The following is a 14,650-nucleotide window of genomic DNA, read 5'->3' as shown; positions in this document are numbered from 1 at the left end:
AAAAAAAGAGATAGACAACAGTCAGTGATCACTACCACTGCTGATGGACACTTTTTCAGTATTTTCATAGCAAGTCCATGTACAGGTTTATTCCTGTCACAGGAAGGAGCTGTGGGTTTGTGCACATTCTGGTGAGAACTTGTCATAAGTAAAGAAAATACACGCTTAGCAGACAAAGTTTAAAAGCCATAGCACTAAAAAAGTATTTCAAAATTTACTCTTTCCTATGTTCTTTCTATTAAGCAACACCAAGGCCCACGTAAAGTAATGGTGGCTGGGGTCTACTTTCCCCGTTCCTTCAGAAGGGTTGGGTGAAAATGGGTCTCTGACGACCCTTGACCCCGAGCCAAACTTCTCCTCTGCTCACAGAGCGATACCTTCTCTCTGCTCTGTCGCTGTGAGCCCCTCCCCAGTCCTGAGGGGTAAGTGGACTCTGACACCGCACCGTCTGTGTATGTCTCACCACCACGACGAGGCACGGTCCCATTTACAGTCCACTGGTATCTCTCTGACTCCATCTACAAGTCGCAAAAGATGGAATAGCTGTTGAATTGTACTGGAAAGCTGAACATAGCTGTGCAACAGATCATTAAACCATAGAAAATTTAAAATCAGCCAACTCTTGGACTCAAAAATTAGGAAGAAAGAAAATATTCAAGAGTTTTTCAACAACTTCAACCACAGCATTTGGAGGCTAGTGGGTAGTTATCTGTACCTTGTTTGGCTGATCTTAATCCTCCCAGACCCTTCAAAATCCATCAGCAAGTTTTTGAAAGTATTTGTTGGACTAAAAAATGCCGAGCCAAGCTTATCTTCTTCCACAATAACTTGATACCGCCTTTTTGAAAGTCAATTCAAACAGCCCTGAAACCCCCAATTGCAATATAAGCATTCATACACCCTGGTTTAACACTGCTGTACAAAAAATGCACTATGATTTCTTGGGATGTTGGAGGATTCGAGAGGGTTTATTGTAAAACCATCTATGGAGTTGGGATTAATGGATGCAAACTTGGTGTGTAGAAATTTTCAATAAATCAACAAATGCAGCCGTGTTCTAGAACAGAATTTTCCATATGACCAGCATTTTGCCATCAATATGCCACTGTGACAATCCATAGCCGTAGCCACAAGGAAGCTTGGTAAAACATTTCACCTGAGAGTTAATGTCACAGTGACAAAATAAATTTCAGATAAAATCCATGCCAATGTTTGATGAGAAATATTTAAAATTAGTGATTAGTGATATCTAAAATATTTCAAGTCTCATACAAAAAAACAGAAAGTGAGATCTAGAACTCGAAATAGTCTGGTACAGTGTACCACCTGTTTAATACATTCTATTGAATACAACAGATTCAGGGAACAAGACAAAAAAATGGCTTCCCCAAGAAAAGCATCTATTAATAGATGGGTCTTTGGACTAGCGACCCCCACCTGAGCTTTGAGGGCACTGAAGGCCTGCTCTCGGCTATCCAGTTGCATCCTTAGGTTCTGCCGGGCCGCCCGCTCCTTCTCAATGTCTGAGCGCTGCCGGACTGTCTCCTGCTTAAGGGCGTGCAGCTGCTCGTTCAGCTGTTGGATAGTGGCCACGTTGGCCTTCAGCCGGCCATGGAGGTCTTCGATGGTGGCCAGCTTCTCCGAGATCTCCTGCTCCTGGTCCGTCCTGGTGAAAAGACGGGGGGTCAGTAAGAGCACGCAGATAAATGACTGTGGGGTAGGAAGTGAAGGGGCCATTCAATCATTTTAGGCAGTTTCTTGGACTGTTTGTGGCTGTGCAATTGGGGCCTTGACAACCACATTTGGGTGAGACTGAATAGAGCAATGAATAGCAATCCACACAACATCCAGCAGTGGGCTGTAACAATTACAACCAGTGTTGGAGTCAAGTCCATCACAAGTCATCTGGTCTTGAGCAAAGTCGCGAGTTATGCTATTGTGAAAAAATTCTTTTGTCATTCTACAACCTGTTACTTCTGAACGATCTTGAGAATGGACTGACTGGACTGTTGAAACGATCTGTGACTGGACTCGTGATGAACTCGACTACATAACTGATGATAACAGTATAAACACTGTAAGCTAACAAGGCACAAGTCTTCTATCAATGTCGTATTTGGTGTTTAAGGTAGAGTTCAAAAAGTAATAAGGCCATAATGACTAAACTTCTAAAACAGCTCAAACTTTTTTACACTACCAGAGTAATGTCCTTATGTTTTACAAAGTCAGCAAGAGTTTCTGATTGCTGTGCCATTTGAAGTGCATGGCCAACTCACTCGTGATCTTCCAGCCTGCTCTTGAGTTGCTGCAGGAGCATCTGCTGATGAGACGAGTGGCTCTGCAGGGCCTTGAAGCGTTCGGCGGCCACTCGCAGGTCCTCGTTCTCCAGCTTGAGCCGGCTGACCGTCTGCTGCAGCACCTCGCCGCTCTCCAGCAGCTGGCTGCGGAAGACGGAGACAAACAGAGGAATGTACTGGCTGAGTCTATCCATGAGCGAGGCGCCACAACACCAACCCAAGCAAGCAAGGTGTGGTCATTTACATTCAGGTCACGTTTCGCAAAGTAAAGCGTGGAAAGTTGCTAAGCACAGGAAATGTTTGATCAACTAATACTGTACATTTCTCGCAAATGATTCACTGCTGACCTTTGCTTAGCTCTTAAACTGCTCAGCAGTCATTCTGCTTGGCATCTCTAAAAGAACTGAACCCTCAATGCCAGCACTAGCAAACTAGTTTCTGTACACTATGAACTACTATTTTCTGAAGGTACAAACGTAAGGTTTTCACCTACATGTATTTCCTGCATCAATCACAATTTTTTTATCAGAATGTCAGCACACGACTGACAAAAAATAGCTGGGGTGTCAACATGGTATGGAATTTTTGTTTTTTGATCTCTGGAAGGCTACGGCACACATACAGCCAATAGACTGCCCAATAAGCAAACAATACAGCACAACACTGTCAATGCAGTTTGTCAGTGATAAATCTGGAACTAATACAGTCTGAACCAGGAACATGAGATTGCCTCCAACTCTGACATGCAGACAGACCTGCTAAAGTTTTCAGAGCATTGGACCAATTGGCCGAGGCAATGCCTGTATGTAAAATGCTAAACCTCATTATGCAGACAACAAGCAATGCTTCTTCTCCAGCACGGCCAATGAACAATCATAATTTTTAAGGCAGTAAAAGCTCAATGTATTTTTTGTTGATCAGGGATGTGATAATAACTACTTACTCTTTCTCCTTGTTCAGCGTTCTGATCGTCTGGTTCTGCTCTTTGATCTTGGCCCCAAGTTTCTCATTGGCTTCTCTATGGCCATGGAAATAAAGCAAAAAAGGAAATAATGTTGATTTAGGAAATGTGCTGAATCAAGATTATGGTATGAGGATCTGTAGTTTCAAACCAGCTCTGGGGACTTGCGACAAAGATTTGGCATTTGGGCCAAAGTAATGTTTGCTGGGGCAAACCATTAGACTGCAGGAAATACATTTAATTTCCAAATGGTGGTTTTCCTCTCTTTCGCTGGGGCTTACTTTTGGCTTTGGACCCAAGAGTTGACATTTGAGACGACTAGTTCGCTCTCACTGTGCAGGCGGTCACCGTTAGCACGGGCTTCTTCCAACGATGTCCTCAGACGATCGTTCTCCTTGCAGACATCTATGTGCTTCTGTGTGGCCTCGTTGACCTCTTTCACCAATTTGTCACTCTGTATTGTTTGTAAAAAGAACCCTTGTGACTAAACAAAATGGACCAAATTGATGCAGTGCCCGAGAAGTTTTACCATTTCAATTAGTTATCAGGGTGACCGTGGAGTGATGCCAAAGATAATTGGTAGGGCTCAGGTAACCTGACTACGTTCATGCTTTTTCAATGGTAACGTACGATGCAATGCGACAGCTTTGCTACTCAGATCTCATCAATGACACTGTCTGCATACGTTTACTGGGCTTGTCAACTTGAAGTGGCCCCTTCAAATTGGAATTCATGAGATTACCAAAAACAAATTCTTCTGGGAATGTGACTTATGATTTTCAAAACTATTATGTTTTTCAATCAAGTAAACCTTCTCTTTTCAACAACGGCTTCAAGGAATCATACGACAGATTTGATTTGTATTCAGATTTTTAAATAAGATTCAATCAATAAAAAAGCAAGCAGTCCATCTTGGGTTTGTCAGAAGGAAATGTTTCTGATGAGAGCAATTTCAGTGCTTGTCTGCACACTCATACTATATCCAACTACAGAGGGCCTCCTCATGTTCGTCCAACTTTATTCTGGGCCAAAAGGTTTTTGTGCCTGGAACATTCAAGATATTCTGTTTAGGAAGTTCATTGGTCATTTTCTTATGCCTTGAAAATATCACATGGGTAATTTAACAAATCAATCAATTAATCTAAGCAACAGAATGATACTTGCAGACCCAGAATGAATATATTGATGAACAGATGCGGATGTCCTACTTTGACACCAAAAATCCAGAAAAGCACGGGTGGATCCAGTATTTACATAAAGAGGGAGACAAGACATTGTGTAAAGGGGAACCCGAAGTGGACATGAACCCAAAGATATGAGCCGGGCACACTATAGTAATAATTTCTGTCTTAAAACTTCTTAAATAACCATGCTAACAAAAAAACACAAAATATTACACATAAAGGGTCTGCAAACTGGATAAGACCGTACCTCCTCAATGCGATGCCTGAGCTTCTCCTGCAGCGAGGCCACCTCCACCTTCAGAACCACGATCTGCTCCTCCCGCATGGCTACCTCCTGCACACTCAGCCGCTGCTTCTCCTCGGCGTGCCGCAGCTTGTCGGCCAGCTGCTCCACGTGAGCCTCGTAGTTCTGCACCTCCTGCTGGCTCTGGTGGTTCAGGTCCTGGACCTTCTTCAGCTCACCCCGGAGCTTGCGCATCTTGTCCTCGTACATGCCCACCTGTTCAGACAATGGAGGCTGGCGCTCAGATCGATATTTAGCCACGACCACTGTTTACAACAGTTTGACTGACGGATGGTTTGGACCATCTCGTCAACAATTTGCGACCCACTCCTTGAAAAGGTGATACAAGTCTGTGCGATAGTGCTTAAAGTCGACAGGTACAATTTCTCACAGAATACAAGTTTTGTGTTTTGTTAGAAATAACATTTTTGGTCTCAAAACTTGGTTTCAGATTAACATGAACAAATGTCCAAAGGGACAAGTTAGTTACTAAGGAGATTTAAGACAAGTCTTCTAAGCCTACGTTTGTTTTAGACTCAATCTTTTTAACTCGACTGACCTCTTCCGACAGTGCATGGTTCTGCTTGTCGGCCCTGGACAGCTCGCTCTGTAGCTTGGCGGCAAGGGTGGCCCTCTCACCCAGCTGGTTCATGGCCTCCTTGTGCTGGCCTTGGACTTCGCTCAGCTGCACCCTCATGTCCCTAATCTGTTGCTGGCTCTCAACCAGCTTTGGAAAACAAGCATGTACAACATGAAATGAACGTTACCTATCGTGTCGGGCAAGCGGGCGCATGGCCTGGTGGTTAGGATTTGTAAGTGATTTGATCAGTGATTACATACAAACACAAAGGGCAACAACCATTTTAAATGCCTTGGAAATAAAGCGCATCTCTATGAAAAACATGTTTTCTTTGATTTTATCTGTTCAAATAAATATGGAAGCATTCAAATCGAATGCAGAGTCATTTGTCTTCAGAGCTCAACTATAACCAGCTAAAAAGGGTATTTTTTCAATTCATGCCAAGATGCAAATTCTGAATGTAGATTGCGTCATTCAGAGAAAACAGAGAAAATGAGGGGAACCCTCGCCCTGTGTTCGTAGTGGATAAACCCTCGTGCATGCCAAACAATGGCTACATGCCTTCAGAATTCGCATCTTGGCATGAACAGCTAAAAAGCCCTTTTTATCTTGTTACAGTTGAGCTCTGCAGACAAATGACACTGCGTTTGATTTGGATGCTTCCATATTTATTTGAATGGATAAAATCCAAGAAAACATGTTTTACTTAGAGGTGCTCTTTAAAGTGACAACATTTGAGGGAACCAATGTGGACATAAAAACCAAACAGTCGATCTCGAAATCCGAAAGTAGAACAGACAAAAACTGGCAAGGGCTCATGTTTCAAAGCGGACAATTTTCTGGGATCATTAAATTTTATGACCAGAGTCATCATTCTGAAAAAAAGGCTTGGCGGATTGAAAATATCTAGTACACAATTGAAATTTCTGTAAGCCCAAAGATTTTTGTGGGGAGCTTGAGACTGACACATCCTTTGGCAAGCCCACATTTCATATTGTGTCATTAAAGGAAGAATACAGCATCAAACAAGGGGTAACTCATAGCCATTACCGTATCAAACTTTGTTAAAACCTTGATGTAAACCGCATGGTACCTCTTCTTGGATTCTGCATTTTTCCCTTGCACACCTTGGTGTACATGCTCTAGTATTCCTGTGCCTAAACCTTGAAACAACTGGAGATAAATGCCAGGTAATATCTTGTTGAATTTTACATCCTCTCCTTACGCACCTCGGCGTGGGCGCTCCTGTATTCCTCCTGGCTCTTCTCCAGGTCGGCCTGGAGCTGCGCCAGCGACTCCTCGTAGTGCGCAACAGACTGCGCGTGGCGGCGGTTCTGCGTCTCTGAGGTCTCCAGGTTGAGGCGGACCACATGCAGTTGTCCCTCCCGCTCGGTCAGGTCCTCCCTCAACGACCGCAGCTTGGACTGCAACGAGGTGTGCTCCTGCTCCAGTGTCGCCATGTGGTTGTCCTTCTCAAAAATCTGAATCCCCCCAAAAGAAGGAATAGAACAGTTAGCATATGATAGTCCTCATATGGGGAACATTTAGGGCCTGTTAGTTTCAGACATTCTCAATCAGTGATCCTAACACTGGTTGGCACCATCCATTAGGCGATATTTGGTGTCCGTAAACCAACGACGAATCACTGATCGTGATCAAGATCCATATGAAACAAACAAGGCCATAGACTCTTATGACTCTTTCTGAGGTAGGGCTGCCATATTCTGCTAGTTGGCGAACTTCAGACTTTTGAAGAGAAATAATTTTAACTACTACATGTAACATTTGTGATAAAGACCAGAATTTCAGGCAAGGGGCTAATTTGATAGAGCTGAATTGGCCTGAAAGTTGTACTTACTGTAACTGAAACCTTACTGCTGCTAGCGGCTGCATAGAGTCTTGTAGTGTTGGATCACTGGCTTGAAGCATAAAGTATGTATGCACAAAGGGGAGGGGAGTTGGTGCCGTTGCATACACCACACGTACACAGGGGGAGGGGAGTTGGTGTCGTTGTTTACACCATACGTACAGAGGGGAGGGGAGTTGGTGCCGTTGTTTACACCATAAGTACAGAGGGGAGGGGAGTTGGTGTCGTTGTTTACACCACACGTACAGAGGGGGAGGGGAGTTGGTGCCGCTGTTTACACCATATGTACAGAGGGGGAGGGGAGTTGGTGTCGTTGTTTACACCATACGTACAGAGGGGGAGGGGAGTTGGTGTCGTTGTTTACACCATACGTACAGAAGGGGAGGGGAGTTGGTGCCGTTGCATACACCACACGTACAGAGGGGAGGGGAGTTGGTGTCGTTGTTTACACCATACGTACAGAGGGGGAGGGGAGTTGGTGTCGTTGTTTACACCATACGTACAGAGGGGAGGGGAGTTGGTGTCGTTGTTTACACCATACGTACAGAGGGGAGGGGAGTTGGTGTCGTTGTTTACACCATACGTACAGAGGGGAGGGGAGTTGGTGTCGTTGTTTACACCACACGTACAGAAGGGGAGGGGAGTTGGTGTCGTTGTTTACACCATACGTACAGAGGGGAGGGGAGTTGGTGTTGTTGTTTACACCATACGTACAGAGGGGAAGGGAGTTGGTGTCGTTGTTTACACCATACGTACAGAGGGGAAGGGAGTTGGTGTCTTTGTTTACACCATACGTACAGAGGGGAGGGGAGTTGGTGTCGTTGTTTACACCATACGTACAGAGGGGAGGGGAGTTGGTGTCGTTGTTAACACCATACGTACAGAGGGGAGGGGAGTTGGTGTCGTTGTTTACACCATACGTACAGAGGGGAGGGGAGTTGGTGTCGTTGTTTACACCATATGTACAGAGGGGAAGGGAGTTGGTGTCGTTGTTTACACCATACGTACAGAGGGGAAGGGAGTTGGTGTCTTTGTTTACACCATACGTACAGAGGGGAAGGGAGTTGGTGTCTTTGTTTACACCATACGTACAGAGGGGAGGGGAGTTGGTGTCGTTGTTTACACCATACGTACAGAGGGGAGGGGAGTTGGTGTCGTTGTTTACACCATACGTACAGAGGGGAGGGGAGTTGGTGTCGTTGTTTACACCATACGTACAGAGGGGAAGGGAGTTGGTGTCGTTGTTTACACCATACGTACAGAGGGGAAGGGAGTTGGTGTCGTTGTTTACACCATACGTACAGAGGGGAGGGGAGTTGGTGTCGTTGTTTACACCATACGTACAGAGGGGAGGGGAGTTGGTGCCGTTGTTTACACCATACGTACAGAGGGGAGGGGAGTTGGTGCCGTTGTTTACACCATACGTACAGAGGGGGGAGGAGGGGTTCAGGCCAGTGCGTACCGTACCCAAACGGGTATCAATACTCTTCTCATACAAATAACGACCAGAATCAGCTTTTGTGCATTGAAATTCAAACACGGTATTCCACAGTATTGTCCACCCCACCATTTATCCTCCAGTGTCAACGCTTATATTAGTTAACCTGCAACATCACTCATGACACAAAGACCAGCAGCATCTTCTGGAATTGTGGAAGGGGTATGCGAACAGGGGAGGGGCGTTGGAGCCACTGTGTACGCCATGCATACAGGCGGGGAGTCTGAAAAGTAGGCATTTCATTCGTATATACTTTATGGATGGCCCTAGCAACTTGTTCCTCTTGGATTGAGCATGCTTACTGCACTTACTGCACAGTGTCGCCGTGACTGAATCAAAGGCTCTGTCAGCTAAAAATCAGCTGCGGAGTAGAGCTTTGAAATTGGCCCCTTGCCCAAGTTCTGGCTTTAGAGAGGAGTTTTTGAAGTCATTTCTAAGCTCTGGCTGCAGGCAGTTGTAAAATGGGCTAACGAGAGTAAGTGTCAGGGACAACTCTTCGATACTGCACCTGAGCGTCTTTGTCCTTGATCTGCGACCGGCAGCCAGCCATCTCGTCCTCCAGCTCACCCAGGCGGAGTTTGTAGTCCTGAAGTTGTCTGCTGGCGTCACTGTACCGCTGTCTCTCTGCTTCCAACTCCTCCCTCTGGTCCTGCAACTCACTGCCTTGTTCTGACATCTTGAGACAAAGGAGGGAGGAAGAGGACAGGAGGGAATTGTCAATGAAACAGCACGTACAGAATGGAACAAAATGGGAGCCACAAGTTGGCGAGTGTTTACCGTTTAGACATGAATCTGAGACTGACAATTTGGAAAACCTGTGATCCTCCAAAAAATATTCTTTGATACTAACTGCCGTGATAAATGTATGAATACATATGTATACGGAAATCTTCAGAGCTCAGTTTCACAGATATTGTACATGTCTTTTACTCTGGTTATTTAAGCTGACAATCTTTTAAACATTTCAACCAGATTCTGTCTCTCAATTGGTAGAGAGTATTAGTCACATGTTATTGATGGTTTTTATTGTTTTACCTCACAGCCAATCTAAGCAGCCACCGTTTTTATACTGAAAATCAAATACAGGGTTTCCACACTGTTGGACAACAGAATTCCATAACCAAATTGCAGATTGAAAATGGAGCATTTGTTTTGCAAAATGTGTTTCAAAAAATTAAAAACAAGCAAAAGCATTCATCAATGATGGTATCTGTATTTTGCATCAGGGTCAGTACTGACAAAGTCTGTATTTTGCCCGTTGTAAAAATCAGATGAATGCTGTTAAGTTATAAATATGTAAAATTCAAATTTAAGTAAGTTGGTCCTGAGTTTTCTATGAGTTTTATCATTTCACAGCTTTCAATAAATTAGCAAGAAATGTGAATTGACACTAAAATTAAACAAATTTAAAGGGTTTTTCCTCTAGGATGTAAGACTTCTTTGGATCCCCGCACCTGTTCCTGTAGTGCCACCAGTTGCTCTTCCACATCCCCCACTTTCCCTTCCAGCTTCTCCCCCTCCCCTTTCCACCTCTCCAGCTCCTTCCGGGCCCCCTCCAGCTCTTCCCGCGAGCTGGCCAGCTCCCGCTGCAGGGCCTCTGCCATGCCCTGCTGGTCCTCAGCCTCCTCCTCCAGGAGCTGGACCTGGTCGCGGGCGGTGCGCAGCTCAGCCTGTAGGCGGCGGTTGAGCTGCTCGTGCCGGACCGTCTCCGTCACCCGCTGGCTGAGCTGCTCCTGGGTGGACTGCAGGCTGCTCTCCATCAAGAGAAGTTTCTCCTCATGGTGGGCCAGCTGTACACGAAAGTAGGAGAAAGTGAATCAATAGACCAGAGTTTCATCTCATCCTTCAAAAGCCCACTAGCCAACCAAAAGTGAGATCTCAAGCAACAGAACATTCAATCTCAAGTCAATATCGAATGTCAAATCTTGAATCAACATCACGTCATAACTTGACATATCAGGTGTGTCGAAATGTCCCAAAAACATATTTTATGTGGGAGAAAATGTCCAGTTGTATTTTCAAGAAAATCTCGTAGAAAATATGGCAAAAACGCACTAGTTCCCAGGTCTGTCTTGAGTCAAACTTCAAATCTCATGTCAATCAAATGTCAAATATTTAGTCTATCAATCTTTCAATCGCATGTCGATTATACGTCAAATATTATTAAGTCAATCAAACTTCAAATCTCAAGTCAACCAAACGTCAACCAAACATCAAATCTCAAGTCAATCAAATGTCAAATCTGAAGTCAATCAAATGGCAAATCTCAAGTTAACCAAACGTAAAATCCAAAGTCAATCAAATGTCAAATCTCAAGTCAATCAAAAGTCAAATCTCAAATCATTCAAACACCAGATGTTAGGTCAATTAAACATCAAATCTCAAGTCAATTCACAGTAAATTTCAACTCACAAGTCAAATCTTGAAAATAAATGTAAGTCAGTCAAATTGTCAAATGGCATGCTGTTCAAACATCAAATGTCACGTCAGCAAAAATCAAATTTCCAGACAATAAAAATTCTAATCCCAATTCAAAACACAAACCCCAGTCAATAATGGAAAACTGGCGGTTTCAAAACAATGCATCTGTTCCTTTGAATATTTCCATCATCACTTGACTTGAAACGAAATTCCTTTTTCGGCATATCAAGAAAAAAGAAAACAGCAGTGAAATGAAAAGCTGCTTCAGGCAACAATGGCCTCAGGGTGTTGCGCGTGCGGAGAGGGCAGCAATCGATTCTCACCTCCTGGGCGGCATCGCGGTACTGCTGCCTGGCTTCAGTCAGGTCTTCCCTTAGTTGCCTACCCTCTCCCTGGAGCTTGGCGTTGTCATTATGCGCCTGCCTCTCTCTGCCCTGCAGCTGTTGGATCTCATCATTCAAGCTGCGGACGGTGGTTTCCAACTTCCCAATCTGTCAAAAAGCACAAGCAAAAATCCCACATTTGGCAACTTGTTTTTGGAAAGATTTTTTTTCACTTGAAGCAAGGATTTAAATCTATATGCTAAAACTCCTATCTTGTAAAAAACCCACACCTTGAATTTTAATTGTAACAGTAGCTCTTAAACTCAATCTCAGGGTCTTTAACTCTTTCTGAGTTTATAATCATCCTTAGACAATACCTGTGCCAATACCCCAACAGTGTCATTTCTACAACCAACTTCAACTTTGACATTTATGACATCTTTAGATTTAACATCTCACGACTTAATCTCTACAGATTGTTTTTCTTCTGACACTCCGGTCCAGGAACTTTTACTCTCTCTTCACCTCTACCAAACAAATCCCACCATGGCCAAACTACCCACCATTCCCTCTCAGCCAACCCCATCAACTCTGATCTTTCACATAACCTTCAGGAGCTGACATCTAAACTTCTCTCTTGAGTAGGTGACCCAGTTGGTCCCAACGTCCTGCGAACGCGTCCCACCCACTCTTAGCAACCCCTCCCACCCCACCTGTACCCCTCACCTCCTCCACTTTGATCTTGATGCTCTCCTTGGAGAGCGATATCTCGTTGTCTTTCTTCTGCAGGCTCTCCTTCTTCCGCTCGATCTCTTGGCTGAGGGTCTTGAGGGCCTTCTTGGCCTCCGACAGACTGGACTCCAGCTGCTTGACCTGGTCCTCCAACTTCAGGACCTGGGGACAGCAAAATATGAAAAAAGGAAAAAAAACACAAAGACATTATGCAAACATTCCAGTTGAAGCACTTTCAGCACGTAACAATAACATGCAGTCCAACCTGGACTACTCCGAAGAAGTCATCAAACATTTCCTTTTACTTTATTGTTTGATAAATTAATCAGGTTTATGTTTCCATTTTAATCATTGACATGTTTACTAATATTGAAAAAATATTGAAATATTTCAACCAAATGTAATATGAATTATTTATGAATATTTATTTGAAATCTGTGTTCCTATTTCTCAATAACCACATGAAAGAAAATGGTAGCATTATTTAAGTTTGACATTTAAAGGACAATTTCTTGAATTTTAACAAGCTTTTTAAAAACTTTTGAACAAAACTAATAAAATTGTAGACATCTTGCATTAATATGTTTCAAAACGCAGCTAAACTTGATAAACAACACACAAAGTAATTAACAGAATATATGAAGTAATGGATTAAAATTGTACTTAAATTCAAAGTTTTGCTCAATCAGTTTATGAAAATATGCATATCATGTCACACTTTTCAAAACTTTATTAACAGATTAACTGCACTACACAGAATTTTGATAAGACGTCAATATACCTCCGTCTTGTGTTTTTGGCTGGCAGAGGCCAAATCCAGCTGCTGTTGCTTAACCACCTCTTCCAGGCCCTGAATCTCCTTCTTAGTATCCTCCAGCTGTCGCCTGGTCCCCTCCAGGTCAAAGGTTGCCTCTTCCAGCCGGATGCGCAGGTCGGCCGTATCCCGCTCTTTGCCTGCGAGGGCGCTCTCCAACTGCCGCAGGTGGAGCTGCAGCTGCTGGGCAGCCTCGTCTCTCTCGCTCACCTGGCACAAAAGAAAGCGAGCCGGAGATTGAGAGGGAACAGATGCCATCTTTTCTCTGACACGCCTTTGTAAGGACCAACTTATGCAGCCTTATAGGTATCAACCACTTTAAATCCTTGACAACATACGGGTGAATATTGAAGATTCTAAGAGGGTTAGGGTTTACTCTCTCAACTCTGCCTCCATTTTGACTCTACAGGGCATCCACATTTTCCAAGGTTGGAGATTTCTAAAACATCTGAAATGTGCAGTGTCTGCCCGGAGTGATAAAGTTCACTTCACATACCTCCTGCACTGTGTGCCTGTGTTCCTCCCTGTAGGATTTTAGGTCAGCCTGCAGCTTGTGAGCCTGCTCCTGGTACTGTGCTGACTGTGGGTGGCAAACCGTTATAAAAGGTGTTTCCTATTTAACTACATTGAAGAACAAAGATTTCATGTAGTGCTAAATTTCAGATGGCAGTGAATACTGTTCATGTTTACGGTCTCCACTAAAAGACCGATCCAGTAAGGCCCGCCCACGGTGCATGTGGGCACTTACCACATGCTCTTCTCCAAACGCCACACTACAATTTCCAGCTGGGTGCATCATACGCACGCTAACGCATGTTGCACTTTTGTGCACACATATCGGACACAAATCAAAGTTGTGATTGGTCATTGGTATGCGGGTATGAAAGGCCAGCTGTAATATGATCATTGACAGACCTGTCTTTTGAAAGGGACATAAAGACTATGTCCTTTGGCAACACGGGCTAAAGAAGCCTTGATACTCATCATGAAAGAGTACAGATTCACACCAGGATGCATTAGCACTTTATATCCAGGAGAAAAGTCCCCGGATCCATGACAGACCTGTCCTTTGAAGGGGACATAAAGACTGTGTCCTGTGGCAAGACGGGCTAAAGAAGCCTTGATACTCATCATGAAAGAGTACAGATTCACACCAGGATGCATTAGCACTCTATATTCAGGAGAAAAGTCCCAGGATCCGTGACAGACCTGTCCTTTGAAGGGGACATAAAGACTATGTCCTGTGGCAATACGGGCTAAAAAAGCCTTGATACTCATCATGAAAGAGTACAGATTCACACCAGGATGCATTAGCACTCTATATTCAGGAGAAAAGTCCCAGGATCCATGACAGACCTGTCCTTTGAAGGGGACATAAAGACTGTGTCCTGTGGCAAGACGGGCTAAAGAAGCCTTGATACTCATCATGAAAGAGTACAGATTCACACCAGGATGCATTAGCACTTTATATCCAGGAGAAAAGTCCCCGGATCCATGACAGACCTGTCCTTTGAAGGGGACATAAAGACTGTGTCCTGTGGCAAGACGGGCTAAAGAAGCCTTGATACTCATCATGAAAGAGTACAGATTCACACCAGGATGCATTAGCACTCTATATTCAGGAGAAAAGTCCCAGGATCCGTGACAGACCTGTCCTTTGAAGGGGACATAAAGACTATGTCCTGTGGCA

At 44.1% G+C, this 14,650-nt stretch overlaps 1 protein-coding gene across 3 annotated transcripts in view; it reads right to left on the bottom strand.

The window, feature by feature from the left end:
* The window catches only part of LOC110973616 (uncharacterized), a 58,516-nt gene that overhangs the window by 2,199 nt on the left and 41,667 nt on the right, over positions 1 to 14,650 (bottom strand). For all 3 annotated transcript variants that reach the window (XM_022224547.2, XM_022224548.2, XM_087137684.1), the window contains 14 exons: positions 13,457 to 13,540; positions 12,928 to 13,170; positions 12,141 to 12,308; positions 11,415 to 11,582; positions 10,125 to 10,460; positions 9,179 to 9,346; positions 6,535 to 6,786; positions 5,285 to 5,452; positions 4,690 to 4,941; positions 3,540 to 3,712; positions 3,241 to 3,315; positions 2,277 to 2,441; positions 1,438 to 1,666; positions 378 to 518 (listed from right to left, as the gene is read on the bottom strand). In XM_022224547.2, coding sequence (XP_022080239.2) covers positions 378 to 518; positions 1,438 to 1,666; positions 2,277 to 2,441; positions 3,241 to 3,315; positions 3,540 to 3,712; positions 4,690 to 4,941; positions 5,285 to 5,452; positions 6,535 to 6,786; positions 9,179 to 9,346; positions 10,125 to 10,460; positions 11,415 to 11,582; positions 12,141 to 12,308; positions 12,928 to 13,170; positions 13,457 to 13,540 — 2,622 coding nt within the window. The remainder of the gene's footprint in view (positions 1 to 377; positions 519 to 1,437; positions 1,667 to 2,276; positions 2,442 to 3,240; positions 3,316 to 3,539; positions 3,713 to 4,689; positions 4,942 to 5,284; positions 5,453 to 6,534; positions 6,787 to 9,178; positions 9,347 to 10,124; positions 10,461 to 11,414; positions 11,583 to 12,140; positions 12,309 to 12,927; positions 13,171 to 13,456; positions 13,541 to 14,650) is intronic.

Source organism: Acanthaster planci, linkage group LG06 (assembly GCF_054643075.1).
Source record: "Acanthaster planci isolate LZ-2023a linkage group LG06, COTS_SCS, whole genome shotgun sequence".
Classification (NCBI taxonomy): Eukaryota; Metazoa; Echinodermata; class Asteroidea; order Valvatida; family Acanthasteridae; genus Acanthaster; species Acanthaster planci.
The sequence above is the reverse complement of the archived record's forward strand: the minus strand, read 5'-3'. Positions and strand labels throughout refer to the sequence as shown.